General features: G+C 49.6%; 1 protein-coding gene across 1 annotated transcript; it reads left to right on the top strand.

Moving 5' to 3' along the window:
• The first annotated feature begins 7,308 nt into the window (after positions 1 to 7,308).
• Positions 7,309 to 15,330, top strand: PRELID3B (PRELI domain containing 3B). The gene is made up of 6 exons (XM_059407325.1): positions 7,309 to 7,442; positions 11,059 to 11,227; positions 12,433 to 12,522; positions 12,955 to 13,025; positions 13,141 to 13,243; positions 15,111 to 15,330. Exons 1-6 carry the CDS (start codon positions 7,411 to 7,413, stop codon positions 15,228 to 15,230), a joined length of 585 nt encoding a protein of 194 aa, XP_059263308.1. The 5' UTR covers positions 7,309 to 7,410; the 3' UTR covers positions 15,231 to 15,330.
• Positions 15,331 to 17,534: the final 2,204 nt, after the last annotated feature.

The following is a 17,534-nucleotide window of genomic DNA, read 5'->3' as shown; positions in this document are numbered from 1 at the left end:
TGTCCCTCTGGCCAATGAGCGGGTCTGTGTGATGTGCTCTGGGCGGCCCTTGAGAAAGACCAGGTCTTTATTAATGTCACAGCACAGCCCGGCACTCATTATGGAATGGGATGGACCCCGGGGGGGGGGGGGGGGGGGTTGATCTTTTAAAACGGTAGTCAGCTGCAGCTTTCAGGAAGCGGACTGTGGCTGTAACCGGTCCCTCCCTCGGTGTTCACGCTGTCGGCCACTAACATGTTACATCTGAAAGGTCATCAAGATAAATTAAAGTCAAGCAAGAACAGGCCATACAAAAAAGGAGCTGTCTGAATCCGACCCAGGCCGAGATGCAGCTGGATTTGTAATTCCCCGTTTCCAAGGTCCCCTGCGGATGGGGTACTTGGAAGGGGAGAGCCCCCTACAAGGCCTCATCTGTTTCTGAATTGGTCCATTTGCCTCCAGCGAAGATAGAGAACTAATTTGCCTCCAGCACAAGGCGGGAGGCTGCCAAGCTCCACAGACAGCAAAAAGCCAGGCTCTGTCTCCTTTCACAAACCTAATTACGCCTCTCAGAAAGGGGGTGAATCTCCGCGCAGATTGTACCCTTTCTCGTTTTTTGAGACAAGAGGCACGGTGTTAATTTGCTGTTTTGGCCGTGGTCACCAAACAACAGGCCACTGTCTGGGTGACTTCAAATAAGAGATGTCCTTTACAAGGGTTTAAAAAAAAAAAGGAAACCGCTCCTAAGTATGGCCACGCAGATGTCGCCCTGAGGGGGTCCTTATTCTTCAGACACAGGGTGTGTGGCCCGCATAGCGCCTCCACCTGCCCGTCTCCTGATGCGGTAATGGGGACGGAACAATGCTCGTCAGATGAGCATGAACGGTCGCAGAAGCTGCTGGTCGCAGGGCACGTGGGCCACGGTCCTGCTCCCGGGCAGGACCTCTGGCCAGGCGGACACCTTTGTGCAGGGAGTCCCTGCAAAGCCGTCTGTCTGCCCAAAACTGACCTCCAGGGTCCAGTGCTCGTTTGGAGATGGACAGCCTGGCTATGGGGCAACCACGAACCGGGACAGATGAATCCAGCTTGGAGAAAGGACCTTTGATTTCTCAGGCCAAGGAGTTACTGGAATCGTCCAAGTCCTCCTAGGAGAAGAGAGTCGTTTCCTATGCTAGGAGTTTCAGCATCACTTGGGTAGATCCTTAGGTAAACAAGGGGAGGAGCATATGGATAAGAAACTGCTCAATTACCCGAAATCTTCAGTTGCTAATGGGAGTGAAATAGAATTTGACTGAGACACTTGCCTACTTAGAAGTAACGTGAGATCCCTGACTTAGGGAGGTGGGTGCGGGGCGTGGGACTGGGGTCTCGGAGGTGTAGGCTCCTCCTGCTTTCTCCCCTCTGCTCTTCCAGGGCGGGTGGAACCCCCTCGTGCTCCCCCACCCCAGCCCCGCATGGAAGAGGCCGCAGGACAGGGGAGTCTCGGGCTCGGGCAGCCTCCGGCTCTGGATTTGTTGAGGGCCGCGGGTCAGCAAGTGGAAAGCTGGAAGTGCACGAGGGCGAGGGCCTCTGTCAGCCTCGGAACCCCCCACCCCCCCAACCCCGCCTCCTCCCTCCACCTCTGCGCTCTGGAGTCTCACCCCGCACACTCCCCGCATCTCGGCCTGCACATCAGGCCCCGCCCTGAGACCCTCGGGAAACCCTCAGTTTGTAGCGTGTAACTGATGCCCAATAAGCCCACTGAGTCCACCTGACACCGACCCGGAGACCCGAAAACACGGAGCGCGGCGGAGGTCTCAGCTTGGGGACTGCGGGGGAACGTGGCGACCTAAGCCGGTCCACGCCGCGCGCAACCCTTCCCCTGCGGGCGATGCGGACCGCGATCGCGCATCTCTGCCGACCAGGAGACTCACGCGCACGACCTGGGCTCAAGTCAGACTCCGGGCAAGGCCTTCGGACCCGGCGCGAATCAAGGGTCGGTTCCTCCACGATCTTTCCCACCAGCCCCGCCCCACGTCCCGCGGTGCGTCCGAACTTCCCGGCTCCGTGGCAGGAGAGGAGACCCTCACGGAAACCGCCAGTGAGTCCAGCGCCTTCCCATGGGGTCTCCCAGTCCCCAGCCACTCACACGACGGCCTGAGGACGTTCGTTGGCTTCGAGATCTACGTCCCTTTGTGGGTTTTCTCTTCTCAGCGGCTAACTGCCTTCGTTCCCACGGAGTCACCCCGGGCGGCTGCGGGGTCCAGTGCCGCGGGGGGCGCCTTGACCATGCCCCTCCGCGACCTGCTGAGATCCAGCATCTTCTCCCGCAGTCTCTTCTTCACTCTCGTGGCTGTGTTCAGCCCGCGGACCACCAGGGAGAGGCTAACCAGCAAACACGGGGGCCTGGCAGGTGACGCGCCAGGCCAGTGTTTGCAGGTGACGTCGGCTTCCTAGTGCGCGTTCTCACGTGCCGATGATTCCGTGATTCCGTGTAGCCGCCTGGCAGCAAGGACTCAAAAACGAGAAGTTACAGGAGACGCTCTCAGTTCGTCTAACACAGAAGCTGCTACAGTTTGAATGACTGGCTCTGTCCCCAGCCCCACCCCCAAAGTGACATGCTGAGAGCTCAGTGTCCAGCGGGACGGTGTTAGGAGGTGGCCCTGGGAAGGTACTCAGGTCACTAGAGTGGAGCCCTCAAGAATGGGACTGGTGCTCCTACAGAAGAGGTCCAAGGTGGTTCCCTTGGCCCTTCCTCAGCGGGAGGACACAGCGAGAAAACAGGGACCTGAACACGCTGTTGTCCTGGTCTTGGGCCTCCAGCCTCCAGCCTGCAGCCGGCAGAACTGTGAGAATAAGCTATTGTGTAGAGAACCCCCAGCCTGCGGTATTTGGTTACAGCAGCCCAAACGGACTAAGCCGTAGACACACACACACACACACACACACAACAGAAGGTGCATCTTGAAGGCCAGCAGGAGCGTGGAGGCAGACACAAAGTGCTGTGCTGAGTTCGGGAAGAGGCCTGTCAGCGAGGCACTCGCAGGAGTGGAGTATTTGCACAGTCTCAAGACATGAGTAAGACTTCAGGGCAAGCAAGGGGAAAGTGCTGGCCAGAGAACAGCGCGTGCAAAGATCAAGGGTGGGGAAATGTGTGGCCCTGCAGGGGACAGCAAGTGACTGATGCAACCAAAAGGTTCAGTTGAGTTGGGGGATGGAAGGACAAAAGATCGAGTCCAGGGGCACCTGCGTGGCTCAGTGGGTTAAAGCCTCTGCCTTGGGATCAGGTCATGATCTCAGGATCCTGGGATCGAGCCCCACATCGGGTTCCCTGCTCAGCGCGGAGCCTGCTGCCCCCCCCCCCCCACCGCTGCCTCTCTGCTTACTTGTGATCTCTCCCTCTTTCTCTCTGTCAAATAAATAATAAATAAATAAATAAATTCTTAAAAAAAAAACATCGAGTCCAGAGAGTTCAGTTGAGTTGGAGGACGGAAGGACAAAAGATCGAGTCCAGACAGAAAGACTCGGCCGATTCTAGGAGCCTGGGAGCTGCGGCCCGGGGTTCCACACTGCCCCACTATGGGCATTTGGCGGCAGCTACTTCTTGGCTGCGGGGGACTGTCTCTGTCCTAGGTGTTCACAGCACCCCTAGCGTTTACCTCCTAGACACCAGTAGCAGCCCCTCCCTATATATGACCACTAAAAAGTTCTCCAGACACTGTCACATGTCTCCCAGAGGAAATCACCCCTGGTTGAGACCCACGGTGTAGTACAAGCTCTGTGTGGATAGGAACGGCCTCAAACAGGTGATCTGGGGCTCTCTGTTGAATGAGTAAGGGGGTGAAGGCAAGAAGGTTAGAAAGAGAAAGAATACATGGTCTGAGAGCAGAAGAAAGACAGAGGATAAGTGAGAATACAAAACTTTTTTTAAAGAATATTTTATTTATTTGTCAGAGAGAGAGAAAGCACAAACAAGCAGGGGGAGTGGCAGGCAAGGAGAGAAACAGGCTCCCCGCTGATCAAGGAGCCCGATGCAGGGCTTGGTCCTAGTCTCCTGGGATCACAACTGGTGCTGAAGGCAGATGCTTAATCGACAGAGCTACCCAGGAGTCCTGAGGATATAAAACATTTTAAACAGAAGTGGAGGCAATTGGAAGAGGTCCACAGTGAATTCAGAGATTAAGGTCATTGCCCAGAGGCTCCGAGGAAAAGGGGGTTTACAATTTGCAGAGGATGGATAAGAGTCAAAAAAGTATAGAGAGGGTTGCCTGGGTGGCTCCGTCAATGAAGGGTACGCCATCAGCTCAAGGCATGATCCTGGGGTGCTGGGATCAGGCCTCCAGGCGGCTCCCTGGCTCCCTGCTTGGCAGGGAGTCTGCTTCCCACTCTTCCTCCGCACCCCAACCCCCACCGCCAACCTCTCATGCTCACACTCTCTTTGTTTCTCTCTCTACCTCAAATAAATAAACTATTCTTTTAAAAAAAGTATAGAGAAAGCTTGGAGATGGACCCCAGAGTACAGCATCCCCACTTTGGAGTATATGAAAGACAGTAAGAGCCCACAGGCTTGTTGTTTTGTTTTAATAGTTGGGAATTTAGTGTATATTTTTATAAAAAATACCTATTTTCTGTTGACAGTAGCTCCATAAGTGTCTTTGCAAAGAAGCTGATAGAAAAAAATTAAGTAACAATGGGACAAGTTAGAGAGAACGAGGAAGATGGCGTGTGACGTACAGAAGGACATGAAAGGAGCTGGGGCGCAGTTGAAGTTGAGGCAGGTGACCTCATCCTCCTGTTGGGCCTGTCTCAGGGTCCCACCGCCAGCAGTCCCCAGTAGCCTCGTATTCTGCCCACCATCTTCCATGAAGCCTGCCCCAGTGACCCCAGGCCATGGTCTCTTCGCTCCAAACGCCCAACCTTCACTTTAAATATCTTCTAGCAGTTTCTTGATTTCTGTTTTGCAACCTCAGCTGGAATTTCCTTGATGGTTGGAATCACAGCTACATTCTTCCCTCCCACGCCCCACCCTCCATCGCCAGGCACTGGGAAGGGCCCGGAACCCGTCGGTTGGGTGTCACCTGCGGTGAGTGCCACCAGAGCCAGTCACCTACTTAATATCAAGTCAAAGTAATGACCTGCTAATAATTTCCTTGTTTCTGTGACAGGCACAGTCAGCGATAGAAGGTATTTAAAAACCAATCATTTGTTTCCTCGGAGTGTTTTTAAGTGAGTCTCTGGGAGTTAATCTACGTCAGGGTCTTGCTCTCTACATCCAAGTATGAGGTGGTATCATTTTGACCTTCGGGAAACACACAGAAAAGATACTTGGGTCCTAAATCTCCATCCTTCCATGCCACTGTCCCCATCACTCACTCTAGCTGTAGCAAGTAAAATGACTAGACTGATACAGTATGAGCGGGGGACAGGTGACATTTCATTTTCATGACTTCAAAGAACAGAAATCTTGAACTAGAGGGAAGAACAGCGTTCTCTAAAATAAACAGAATAGGAATCCTGGATGGTGAACAGCTTCATGGAGCTCCAGGAATAGCAGAGGACAGGCTGTACTGTGCTGTCGGGTCTTGAACCAGTGTTTTAAACACCCGGCAACATTAACTTTGCGCCTTAATCAAGGCTGAGCCGCTCTCAGCCGCCTTAAAAGCATTACCTCCCCAAGAATTCCCTCCAACTTCCACAGGGCTTTTTTTTTTTTTTTTTAAGTCCTAGGTACCACAAATTGCACTTAGCAACTACCCAACCATATTATTTCCTTCCTGCCTCATGTAATTTTTCTGTTTTTCTATATAAAGGACTTCAGCTATTTTTAAAAAATTATCCTCCCTCCTAAATTAACCTGGCTGCTATTTGTTTTTAACAATCAGAGGAGCTAGGAACAAGAATGAGGCAGTGTCTCTAACTGGCTTCTAAATAACCAGAGGTAAAGATTTTGTTCCATAGCCATCACTTAAAATGGCAAATTGTTCTGCTAGGGACAGAGACAGGAGGGGGAGGCGGCGAGGGAGGGCTTAACTTGAAAGCTGGGCCCTGCACTTTGTCCACTGGGCCAGGCTAACCTGCATACGGTGTCACGTGGCGTTCCTGCCTGCCCCTCAGTTCTTAGTCATTCGCTCACTTACGCAGCCAATAATTATGTAGGCGCCGCAGTCATTGAACAAGTCTGGCAAGAGCCTCACCCTTGAGGGCTTGCATTCTTGTAGAAGTTAAAACAGATAAATATGTGATTTCAGTAATTCATTCATTCCACAAATAATTTTATTTTTCAATAAAGAATCACTGAACCTTTACTATTTAGCAGGTACTGAAAATCATTTATTGGGCAAACAGGAAAGATCCTTGCCTTCAGGGACGTACATTCAAGTGGAAGTTAAACAAGTAAGAATCTCAGAGAGTGATGCCTGCTAAGAAAAAAATGCAGTGGGATGTTGTGATGGAAGATCTAGGGATTGGAGGATGGCTAAGGAGGAGTGATGGGGGGAGCTCGCTCTCAGGGGTGACATCTACGAACTCAGGGCCATGTTTTCCCTTCTGTTCCAACTAGTACCCAAGCTTCCTAAATACACCCTTCATTCAGGCATTGGTCACACAGCCTGGTGTTAGTTTCTGCGTGTCTGCGTCTTCCACCCCCCCAGGGTCGTAACTGCTGGGAGGGAAGAGGAATGAGCACTGAGCTGGTTGGCTGGCTGGTTGGATGACTTCGGGGTCCCCACGGTCCAGGTTGAGACAGGAGGTGGCTGGCTGGTTGGCTGGTTGGCTGGTTGGTTGGATGACTTGGCGACGCCCACCATCTCAACAGAGACAGGCGGTGGCTGGTTGGTTGATGACTTGGGGCCTCCGCAGTCCGGGTAGAGACGGGCGGTGGCCAGTTGGTTGGTCCCTTGGATAAATTTGGGGACCCACAGTCCATGATCAGAGTTGTAGGAATGCTCTAAGGAGGCGCCATGGACATCTGCTCAACTACACAGCACAGGACTGTCCGTGTAGGCGGGCCTACAGGCCTGGCAGCGCAAGGGAACTAGCACGCGAGCAAAGCCTGGCCAGTTCGCCCAGGAACCCTCTGGGCCCGACCCAACTCTGTGCAGAGGTCAGCGCTCCCGGCACCGCCCGCGAGGGGGCGGGCAGCCGGCCGCGTGCCGCGCCTGCGCAGCACAGCGCCCACGCCGGCGGCCCCGGGCGCTGCCCCGGAACTGCGCCGGCGCGTTGCGCCCGGCGCTAAGGGGCGGGGTTTCGTTGCGCCGCGCGCTAGGCTGGGGCAAAACCCGGGCCGGGATAGGGCGTGGGGCAGCGCGTCGGGACGTCCCTCGCGTCGGGCCCGACGGCGCGTGCGCGCTGCGCGGCCGACGGGGTGTCTGGGGGGCGGGGCGGGGGCAAGTGTGGCTTTTCCGCCTTATTGTCCCCTGGCGCCGGCGGGACCCCGCGCAGGCTGCCGGCACCATGAAGATCTGGACTTCAGAGCACGTCTTTGAGTGAGTTTGGGGGTGGCACGCGTCGGCGATGCGCTCGGGCGGTTCGGGCCCGGCGTGGCGGCGAGGCCGGGGCGCCCCTCAGGAAGCTTCCCGGCATCGGGCCCAGTGGCGGGGGGAGCTGGGCCCGAGGCCCACGGGGCCCGGGTGGGCGGGGACTCGAGGGACTCGAGGGCTGCGACCCCCGCGGTGGGCCGAGCTCGGGACTTCCGGCCTCGCCGCCGCCCGGGCCGGGAGGGCGTCCGGACGCGGGTACCGACGGGCCGGCCCCGCGGAGGTCCCCGGGCTGGTGCGGGCCTCGCCCGGCACGAGGTCCTCGACTGCGCCCGGGGTTGACGGGGCGCCTGGGGCGCCTCCCGGCCGTGCCGAAGCCGGTGGGACGGGCACCCGCGGAGTCGAGCAGGGAGCGTGGGCGCTGTCGGGAGTCCGGCCGCCCCGCCGCCTCGGGTGGAGCGTCGTCCCGGGGGAGCTCGGGCGACCGCGACGCGAACCTCTCCCGGCAGTTGGTGACCTGAGGAGCCGAGCCTTGTGGCAGTGGGCGTCCAGGGTCCCGCGCCGGCTCCCGCAGACCGAGTGACCTTGGGCTGCCCGTCGTGGGAGGCGCGGAAGGCGGCGGGGCGGGCGCCCGAGCGGGGCTCCGCGGCGACGGACGTCTGAGCCGGTTCCCGAGCCGCGCGCCCTGCTCCGCCCGTCCTGCCCGTGCCACACCGCTCTGATCTCCGCAGCTTTACAGGGTGTTTTCGCGTCGCCGTCCGACTGTTGGAACCCGGGTCCCTGGCGCGGTTGGAAACCCTGCGTCCTTGGTGACTCGGACTCGTGCCAGAGCCCCCGGGCCCGGGGCGGCGTGGAACGTTAAGGTCGGGGAAGGTTCCTTTGCGCCGCAGTGCTCAGAGTCCCCGAGGCTGTCGTCCCCGGGCGTCTTTGGCGACAGTCTGTGCGCGCTCGGGCTCGGCCTCGGGCTCGGCCTCGGCCTCGGGCTCGGGGACGGCCTCGGGCTCGGGGACGGCGTCTCCTGGCCGTCCGCTCCGGATGTCCGCGCTTCAGAAGTTCCCTGGACTTGCATCTCCTTTTCCTGCCTCCCCTAAGGCGCTTCTCCTGCTGCTCTCTCTCCAGTGTGCCCTCGCCCCCTTCGGCGTCCGTGTTCGGGGCATTCTGGTAGTGACCTTCTTGTCTGGAATGTCGTCAGTGATTCTTCATCGTTTTGCCACAGACCTCTCTGAGATCCCGTGGAAGCTCTGGGGTCCTCCTCTCCGGAGACTCAGACAAATGCTGCGCGTGCCCTGGGAGGCAGCCCTGGTCCCCATGGCCCCCCAGTCGTCTGGGCTTTGCGGTCAGGATTTCGGCTGGTACATGCGAACTTAGGGCGCCCGGAAATTACCCCGGGCTGCAGCCTCTCTCAGATCCGTGTTTTCAGGTCTTTTTTTTTTTTTTTAAGATTTTATTTATTTGACAGAGAGAGAGAGATCACAAGTAGGCAGAGAGAGAGGAGGAAGCAGGCTCCCCGCTGAGCAGAGAGCCCGATGCGGGGCTCGATCCCAGGATCATGACCTGAGCCAAAGGCAGAGGCTTAACCCACTGAGCCACCCAGGCGCCCCCGTGTTTTCAGGTCTTAACCAGACATCTCTGCTCACATGCCCTGTGGGCTCCTCAAACCCAGTCCTGGAATGGAAGTGACCGTCTCCCCTCACAAATCTTACTGTTGCCAAGTGTTTCCTAAGGACACGGCTGTCTACAATATCAAAGTCCTCATTCTCTGCCTTACCCATACACATTCAGCACGTCCTTCTGGGACTCCATATAGTCGGCATCCAGGTGAAGCCATTCATTGGTTCCTTCCACAAGTAGGAATGCCCACGGTGTGCCGCACTCTTCTCTGATCGGTTACAGAGTTAAGTATACCTAAATGTCCACCTCCCTCATCTTACAGCTGAGGATACTGGGCAGGTGGTGTCTTCTGAGTGTCCTTCTGAGTATCTTTGGTGTCCTTCTGAGTATCTTCTAGTGTAGGGTCTTTTCACACATGATTACATCGGAAGGGTTCAGATTAATTGCTGGAAGACTCTTGGCATGCGTCCTTTGTAATGTTTGAGCTAATTATGTTTCATAAAGCAGTCTTAGTTCAAGTTAACGCAACACCAGTGTTTTCAAGTTGGCTCAGAGGAGAGAAGGACTGTGTTACAAATAATACACACCCACCCCGAAGCCATGTGCAATTATTAATTTTTTAGAGGGGATGAGGGGAAGAGATAAGCGCAAGGAAGCCAGCGAACTGGTGGATGACTAGATGGAGACAGGGACAGGGTTCATCTGATTTTCATTTTAGATAGTTGCCTTGGTTACAGTGTGAGTGCTCGGCCTGTATCACTTCTATTTGTGGGGAGTGTTTAGATTTACGGAGTAGCTCCCTTACGTACCTGCATTGATTGCTGAATAAGGCTCGAGATTAAAAACTGAATGAGGTTCATTTATATAATAGCAAAAATGAAAGCATTAAAAATAATGTCGCTGGTTGTCCACAGTTCTGGGAAATGAATGGTGTTGAGATTGTCCCTCTATTGGCAAGAAGTAGTTGTTGGGCTTAGTCCTCTGAGAAGTTGAACTGGATTAATGGCCTACCTATTTTGCTTTTAGAAAAATAAGTAATGCTGTGTGGTTTATCGGTAAGTGTGGTTTGAAACATTCTCTCCAGATCTCTTTTCTCCTTTCAACGAAGACGAGCGCAGATCGGGTGGCGTCAGACCACAGGCGGGCTCAGTCACCTCCAATACTCATTGTCCTTAATAAGGGGCTCTTTTGAAAAGGATGGCTTTTGTACCAGCATCTTATTCACACAAGTTGTGAAGTGAACAAATGTACATCACATGGGCTTTTTCAAGAAGATAATTTTAAGAGAGAACATGAGAAAAGAGTATATTAGAAGCGCCTTAAAAACACTTCATGGTATTGAGTGACCTTTTCAAAACAAATCAGAATCACTCCTTTGGGGAGAGCAATGGATAAAGATTGACTGGAGGGGCCACTGTTATTTATTACCATAATATAGAAAATATATATTTTTAATTTACTTTTTTCAACTTTTTTCAAATTATTAAATTTGATTTAGTATTTAAATCAATAATACTTTGGATCTTTTTGTAATTCCTAGAAGAATTTACGGTGTCCATAAGTTCTTTTACTTTCGTTACATCTTTATAGCTTTATGGAATTGGGGCCAGACATAGTAATAACAATTTTTTTCTGCTTGTTTTCATAGAACATATTTTTTTTAAATGCATTTTTGTGAATTAGTGATTCTTAGAAACAAAATTTACATGTGAAAGTGAACTTGGGTAAATAGGAAAGATTGTTTAAGAAACTCTAATGCGTTATAGGCTATTTATATCTTTATAGACCTCAGTTGTACCATACAGCCTGTGTGCTGGGAAAATACTGAATTCTGTACATATTCAAAATGGAAATTGAGCTCCCCAAATCATCTTTTAGTCAGTGTTTCAGAAAATAATTTTCCCTAGTTAAATTAATTAAACTTCAACTGTAAAGAATTATTTGATGGGTTATAAAAACAGTTTAATTTATATGCATATTTTTCAAATGCTTGGTTTTTGGTTCCTGTCGGCAGCCACCCGTGGGAAACCGTTACGACAGCCGCAATGCAGAAATACCCAAACCCTATGAACCCGAGCGTGGTTGGGGTTGATGTGCTGGACAGACACGTGGATCCTTCTGGAAAGCTGCATAGCCATAGACTTCTCAGCACAGAGTGGGGACTGCCTTCCATTGTGAAATCTGTAAGTGTGTCTTTATTCCTGTGGAAATGTGACTGCTGTAGAGAAGTTTTCTAAACCACATTATAATTTCAAATAGGTTGTGGGAGCCGATTCTGAATGTCATTTTTGCATCAGTTCAAATTGTATTATAATAAACTTGAGTTATGAGTGTATAATGAATTGGAAATATTATTACAGTCTTCATGAAGGTGCCTGATAAAACCTTCTGAAGGAAGCCAGCTAATGCTCTGTAATCTAAAGGGAGTTCTGTTCTGCTTTTCCTGCTTTTGCCAGCCACTTCAGACCAGTAGTAAGATCTGGAAGCCGTGGGATGGTGGCGATGGTTAGCTGACAGTGGCTGTGGTCAGTGATGGGTCATGATGCTAAGTGAGGAGCGTGTTCTCAGGCTCTGCTGTGCCAAAGTTGTTCCAAGGTCTGAGACTCCTCCCTATACATTTAAAAACAGGAATTCTATTCCGTTACATGGGAGCAGGCTTTAATGAGCCAATTTAACCCGCAAGAAACTGGAGTGCCAGATGATTACAGTGTGAAAGGACTCTGGTATGATAAGCAGACTCAGTTTTCTTTCTCCTTGGGGAAGGTGCGTCCACTCAGAAAACTAAAGGACACATTTTTCAGCAGGAATGTCCTGATTCCTTCCTTTTCACAAACCACTGTGTGAGACGGGGGACACCGAAATGAGCAAGGTTGGGAGGTTGGCTGGGGTTCAGGCACAGGAGCGACGCTGGGTGGGAGGCATTCCCTTCCTTCATGAGACGGCTGGTTTTCTGTCTGGAGAGCGAGGCCGCAACAGCCTCTCCGTCAAGACTGCTCTAGGAAAATACTGACGTACTCTTGAGCTCTCCTTTCTCCGGATGCCATGTTTACCCGAATATTCTGATTTCCACATTTCAGGCTCCGGGCTCCATTGTCACACCTTGGCGGTTTCAGGATACGTTTTATCCTGCGCACCTTCTCCCCGGGCTGGTCGCTCACTGCCTCTGGGAAGGGTTTTTGTATCTGGCAGTCTCGTCTCATTCGTGGTGTATGAATTCCTGTCACCCTCAAAGGGGCCTCCTTTCTGACCTTGGATTCCTCCTGCTTTTTTTACAAAACAGACTTTTTGGTTCAAGATATTAACACATTTTTACCTTCATACAAGATATTGATACACTTGTTAAGAAATCCCTCTTCCTCTGATTACTAATTGTGAATGTTTTATTTAGCTCATTGGTGCTGCAAGAACTAAAACATACGTGCAAGAACATTCTGTAGTTGATCCTGTAGAGAAGACAATGGAACTTAAATCTACTAACGTAAGTGTGGGCTCCATTTTGTTTTTATTTTAAACTAGAAGCTTAATTTTTTTTTCTCTTTTATAGTTGATGTACAGGTGAATATAGGCTCTTCAGCGTAGCTTAAGAAATCAGTGGTGATATGCTGTATTTTTCTTTCCAGCTCCTCTCTGGAGCAGTGAGGCCACTTCTTGTATCTAGGGGACAGCACCCAATAAAATGCATTTGGGATCATGTGCATATTACTTCTGTCATGCTTTGGTTATATGTATTATTTTTATAATAAAAAGGAAGCAGTGAATAGTGAAATTTAAGTTCTGTATTTGCAGTAATATCAAAGTGATTTATTTGTTATTTGTTTATTTACCTAGCAAGATTTTTGGTTTGTGAATTAATTTGCAAATGCTTTTCATTGTGGTTTCTAAAATGATTTGTTTTGTTTTCATTCTGTAGATTTCATTTACAAATATGGTTTCAGTAGATGAGAGACTTATATACAAACCACATCCTCAGGACCCAGAAAAGTGAGTAAAAAATGTTTTGAAAAACTTACAGGGTGTTTTAGGTTTTTTTTAATCATATATTTCTTTTAAAAAATGAAAGCTCATTCTGAAATTGTGTGAATGGGTTCTGTTCCAGAACTGTTCTGACTCAAGAAGCCATAATCACTGTGAAAGGAGTCAGTCTCAGCAGTTACCTTGAAGGACTCATGGCAAGTACGATATCTTCAAATGCTAATAAAGTAAGTCAGACTGCTTCCTAATGGCTCTTCCTGGGTTTCTTATCTTTAAAGAGCTTAGTGCTGAACATGTGTGTCCTGGCAAACTGACTCTCGGCCACAGTGCACTGAGAACCCATCTAGGCTGTTTCTTGTACTGGCTTTGCAGTGTAGCACCCTGGGATTTGTACACAAGCCGTAACTCTTACCAGCCTTCCAACTTGGACAATTAAGTTAACCTTTCTGTGCATCAGTTTCCCATCTGTGAAGTGGAGATCAGTTAGCCATCTGAGTAGTTGGGCTGGTAACTCTCATGAAGAGTAAATGAGATAACATACGGAATGCATGTGCCCAGGGCCTAGCACGTCAGAAGTGCTTGGTGATAGTCATTGCCACTGTTTAAAACACCAGTTCTCAACCTTTTTCATTATCCTCTCAGCCCTGCAACCCTCAGTTTCGTTTTAGGCATTTTTTACTCTTAACAACCACCATGAAAAGTATATTTAACACCATGAAAAGTTTTTAACACCATGGACAGATGGATGGAAGGATGAGGGTCCTGTGTGCATAAGGAGAGTGAGCTGTTTTCACCTCTCCCCGCCCCCAGCTAATTCTCCCCTTGGAGAACGCATGATTTAAAACAATTTAAGTTTAGAGAAAGAGATACTTAATGCACTCTCTGATAACACATGTTTAATGTAATCAGTCATTCAGCAGCCAAAAGATGCTTAGAGATGCCATCTTTGTACAGACAAAGTGCTGGGCTAGACTAGGGACACAGCAGGGAACACTGCCCTCATGGTATGAAGAAGGCAACTTTTTTTTTTTTTTTTTTTTTTTAAGATTTTATTTATTTGACACAGAAAGAGAGCGATCACAAGTAGGCAGAGAGGCAGGCAGAAGAGGCGGGGGGGGGAGCAGGGTCTCTGCTAAGCAGAGAGCCCGATGCAGGGGCCGATCCCAGGACCCTGAGATCATGACCTGAGCTGAGGGCAGAGACTTAACCCACTGAGCCACCCAGGCACCCCATAAGAAGGCAACATTAATTACATCATTAGAAAAGGAAAAGTAGGGGCGCGTGGGTGGCTCAGTGGGTTAAGCGTCTGCCTTCCATTCAGGTCCAGATCCCAGGGTCCTGGGATCAAGCCCTGCATTGGACTTCCTACTTGTTGGGAAGCCTGCTGCTTCTCCCTTCCCCTCTCCCTCTGCCTGCCATTCCCCCTGCTTGTGTGCTGTCTCTCTCTCTATGTCAAATAATAAGTAAAATCTTTTTTTTAAAAAAACAGGAAAGGAAAAGTTCACAGAGATACAAGTATTTTTTGAGTGTTCTGTTGAGTGCTGAATGAGGGGCATGTTGGTTGTTAAGGGTGTGCCCGGAAGCCTCTCCAGCACAGGGGCTGCATATGCAAAGGCCCTGAGAGAGGAAGCAGGAAATGCTCCTTCCTCAAGGACTTGCATGAAGCACCAGGAGAGAACAGTTGAAGAGGAAGTTAGGGACAGCATCTTCCAGGGCCTCATACAGGACTTTGCTTTAAAATAAGGGACAAAAAAAAAAACACCCCAAAACCAAAAAACTGGGTTTGACCTTTTGATTCCCCCCAAAAGGGATCACTCTAATCAGAAATGAAATGGTCACGATCATTGAATTATAGATTATTTTGAGAACATCTTTTGTGTGCGAAATAAAAATGAGTTTATAGATCAATTTCCAGTTGCCCAAGGCATTCGATATTTGGTGAGTAATACTAAAGAGAAAACAAGGACAGAAACCATCCATTCTGGCGAGGTTTAGTCATACTTGTATATGCTCCTTGTTACTTCCTGATGTGCATTTATATGATATGTCCTTTGCTCTCACTTGGTAACAATAGATGTGTTGGTTTTTTTTAAGGGCCGAGAAGCAATGGAATGGGTAATACATAAATTAAATGCTGAGATTGAAGAATTGACGGCTTCGGCGAGGGGGAGCATAAGGACACCGATGGCAGCTGCGGCATTTGTAGAGAAATGAGGATGAAAATCAGCACCCGACATCTGCCCCCCAGGTCTCTGCAAACTGGCACTGTATTTATTTGTTATTTAAAAAATAAAACCGTATTTTAGGTAGTAGAGTTTTTTTTGTTTTGTTTTTGTTTTGTTTTTAAATAAGCCGAAGAAAAGCTGTAGGACTTCTGATTAAAACAAAGAAGGTTCAGGGTCTCTAAATAAGTGGGATCATTGTTTGAAATGACCAGCTGATTTTGAGGATTCCAGTATTTATGTGAAAATTTAACGATTTTTGAAAAGTACTTAGAATATCATGTTGCCATATTAAATCTCCTTTAAGGTAGAAATGTAAACTTTTCATGCATTGGAACTCTACCTGGCTTTGGACCAACCCCAGAAAAAAGCAGAGCCACCTAAACACCTACAATTGCCCTGCTGTGGTAAGCTGCAAGAACTTGCATGAGGAAATGCTCTGTAAAAGGAGAAATTCTAGTTTGAGAAAACATATTAATTTGTATAAAATAACTTGCCCTTCTATAAGCCACAATTAAGAACCACAGTGTTTTTTGTTTTGGTACTTAAATGACATTTTTGGAAATGAAAATTATCAGTAAAATAATACATGCCTCCAACAAACAAGCAAAAAAGGATTTTAGCCTGTTAAAAGAGTACTGTATTAATTTGCCAAAGTTTTGTAACTTAGGAAAGGTATTACCTTCCTTGGATTTGTACTTTATGACTTAGTATGCTATACCGTGGGCTGGTGATGTTCACTGAAAAAATAAAGTCATTACCGGAATTTTGCAGCACTCTAAACTTAAACAGAAGAACAGCTGTTCACATCTTTTAGCATTTCACATTTGCCTAACTTATAAATTGCCATGTGTCAAAATCATGGCTCTGTAATTGCTAAAGCATGATATGTCAGGTTATTTGAATATAATTACTTTGTGAAGTAATTGTGACCACAAAACATCTTTTTCACATGAAGAGCTGTACGTCATTTGAAATTACTCAAACGATGTCTTTCTGAAGCATAAATCCCAGGTACTTAGTGTTTTTAATAATACAGTGCAACTGCGGGGGATGGGGGCGGTGGGGAAGAAAAAAGGAATAATAATGAGAAGAAAAGCGTTGACCTAAACCAGCCACTATGTGAATTGCTTTGCAGCTTTTATTTGTGGGAAATCAATTTTGGATGCTAAGGGGCAGCTGCAGTCTGGAAAACAATCCAGTACATGTATTTCGTATTTTGTAGCGGCAGTTATGGACCAGGAAAGACTGGGTTTGATACTTGCAGTTGTTGCACACGGAATATTTTTTGTTAAAAGGTGATTAGCTCTTGCCTTTATCTTACCGTGCTCATGTAATATACCCTTCAGGTTTCCTGTAAAGGAAACCAGTTAGTATATATACATAAACCAGAGAAATGGTATAGCAAACTATTTAAAAATTAGTGTTTTTCTACTTAAAATGTTGTTTAGCTTAAGACTTCCTAGGACATTTGTAAAAGCAACTTCAATCCAATAAGGTTTTTGATTATTTTTTGTAACCGGAGATGGTTTTTACAAATAACATTTCAATTAAACAAAAGATAGCAAAATATTGATCTTTGATTAAAAAGTTGCTTTGTATAATTTCTGTGAATTATACTTGTTCTGAAAAAGGTGTAATGCCCTAATGATAAAAAGATTTCTAAACAAATATTTATCCTGTTTGATTTTTTTTTTATCCTTCTGTAATGATAAAATTCTAGGAATTTTCATTTTCCAGTGTAGTGAAGTAGCTGATAGTTTGAAACCTCCGTAGCCGGCAAGCAGAGGTCTTTGGGGGACTGAACAGGTTACACTCGGCCTGTGGGGCGTCTGACCCCACCCAGCACTAACGGTGGGAGTTAGGGGCTAGTTTCTGAAAACTTGTGGCGACGCGTTCCCTGCCCTCAGCTTCAGGGTGCACACGCGCTCCCGCGCCCCCGCCCCCGCCCGTGCCGCCCAGTCCAGGCCGTCGCACGTCGCGGGTGACCCTGGAGGCCCGCGCGCTGCCTGGGCCGGCTTTGCCGTTGCCCGCTGCCCCTCGGGGGAGGGGGCCAAGGGCTCCCCGCCGACGCCGGGGCGCGGCCCTGACCTCGGGCTGCGGGGACAAGCCTGCCCCGCCCGGCCCCCAGCTGCCCCCTCGCCCCGCCGCTTCGCCGGGGCTACTACGGAAGCCCGAGGGGCACACGCTCGGGGCAGCCGCGGAGCCAATCGGTGGGCGCGGCCGGCCGGCCCGCGCGGGGATTGGTACCCGAGGCCCCCGCCGCCCGCCCCCATTGGCTCCCGGCGTCGGGGCG

Source organism: Mustela nigripes, chromosome 7 (assembly GCF_022355385.1).
Source record: "Mustela nigripes isolate SB6536 chromosome 7, MUSNIG.SB6536, whole genome shotgun sequence".
Lineage (NCBI taxonomy): Eukaryota > Metazoa > Chordata > Mammalia > Carnivora > Mustelidae > Mustela > Mustela nigripes.
The sequence above is the reverse complement of the archived record's forward strand: the minus strand, read 5'-3'. Positions and strand labels throughout refer to the sequence as shown.

Coding starts and splice junctions, on each gene's coding strand:
- PRELID3B (XM_059407325.1), top strand. CDS start 7,411: ATGAAGATCTGGACTTCAGAGCACGTCTTTGA. Junction 12,523..12,954: donor TGGAACTTAAATCTACTAAC/GTAAGTGTGGGC, acceptor TTCATTCTGTAG/ATTTCATTTACAAATATGGT. Junction 13,026..13,140: donor CATCCTCAGGACCCAGAAAA/GTGAGTAAAAAA, acceptor GTTCTGTTCCAG/AACTGTTCTGACTCAAGAAG.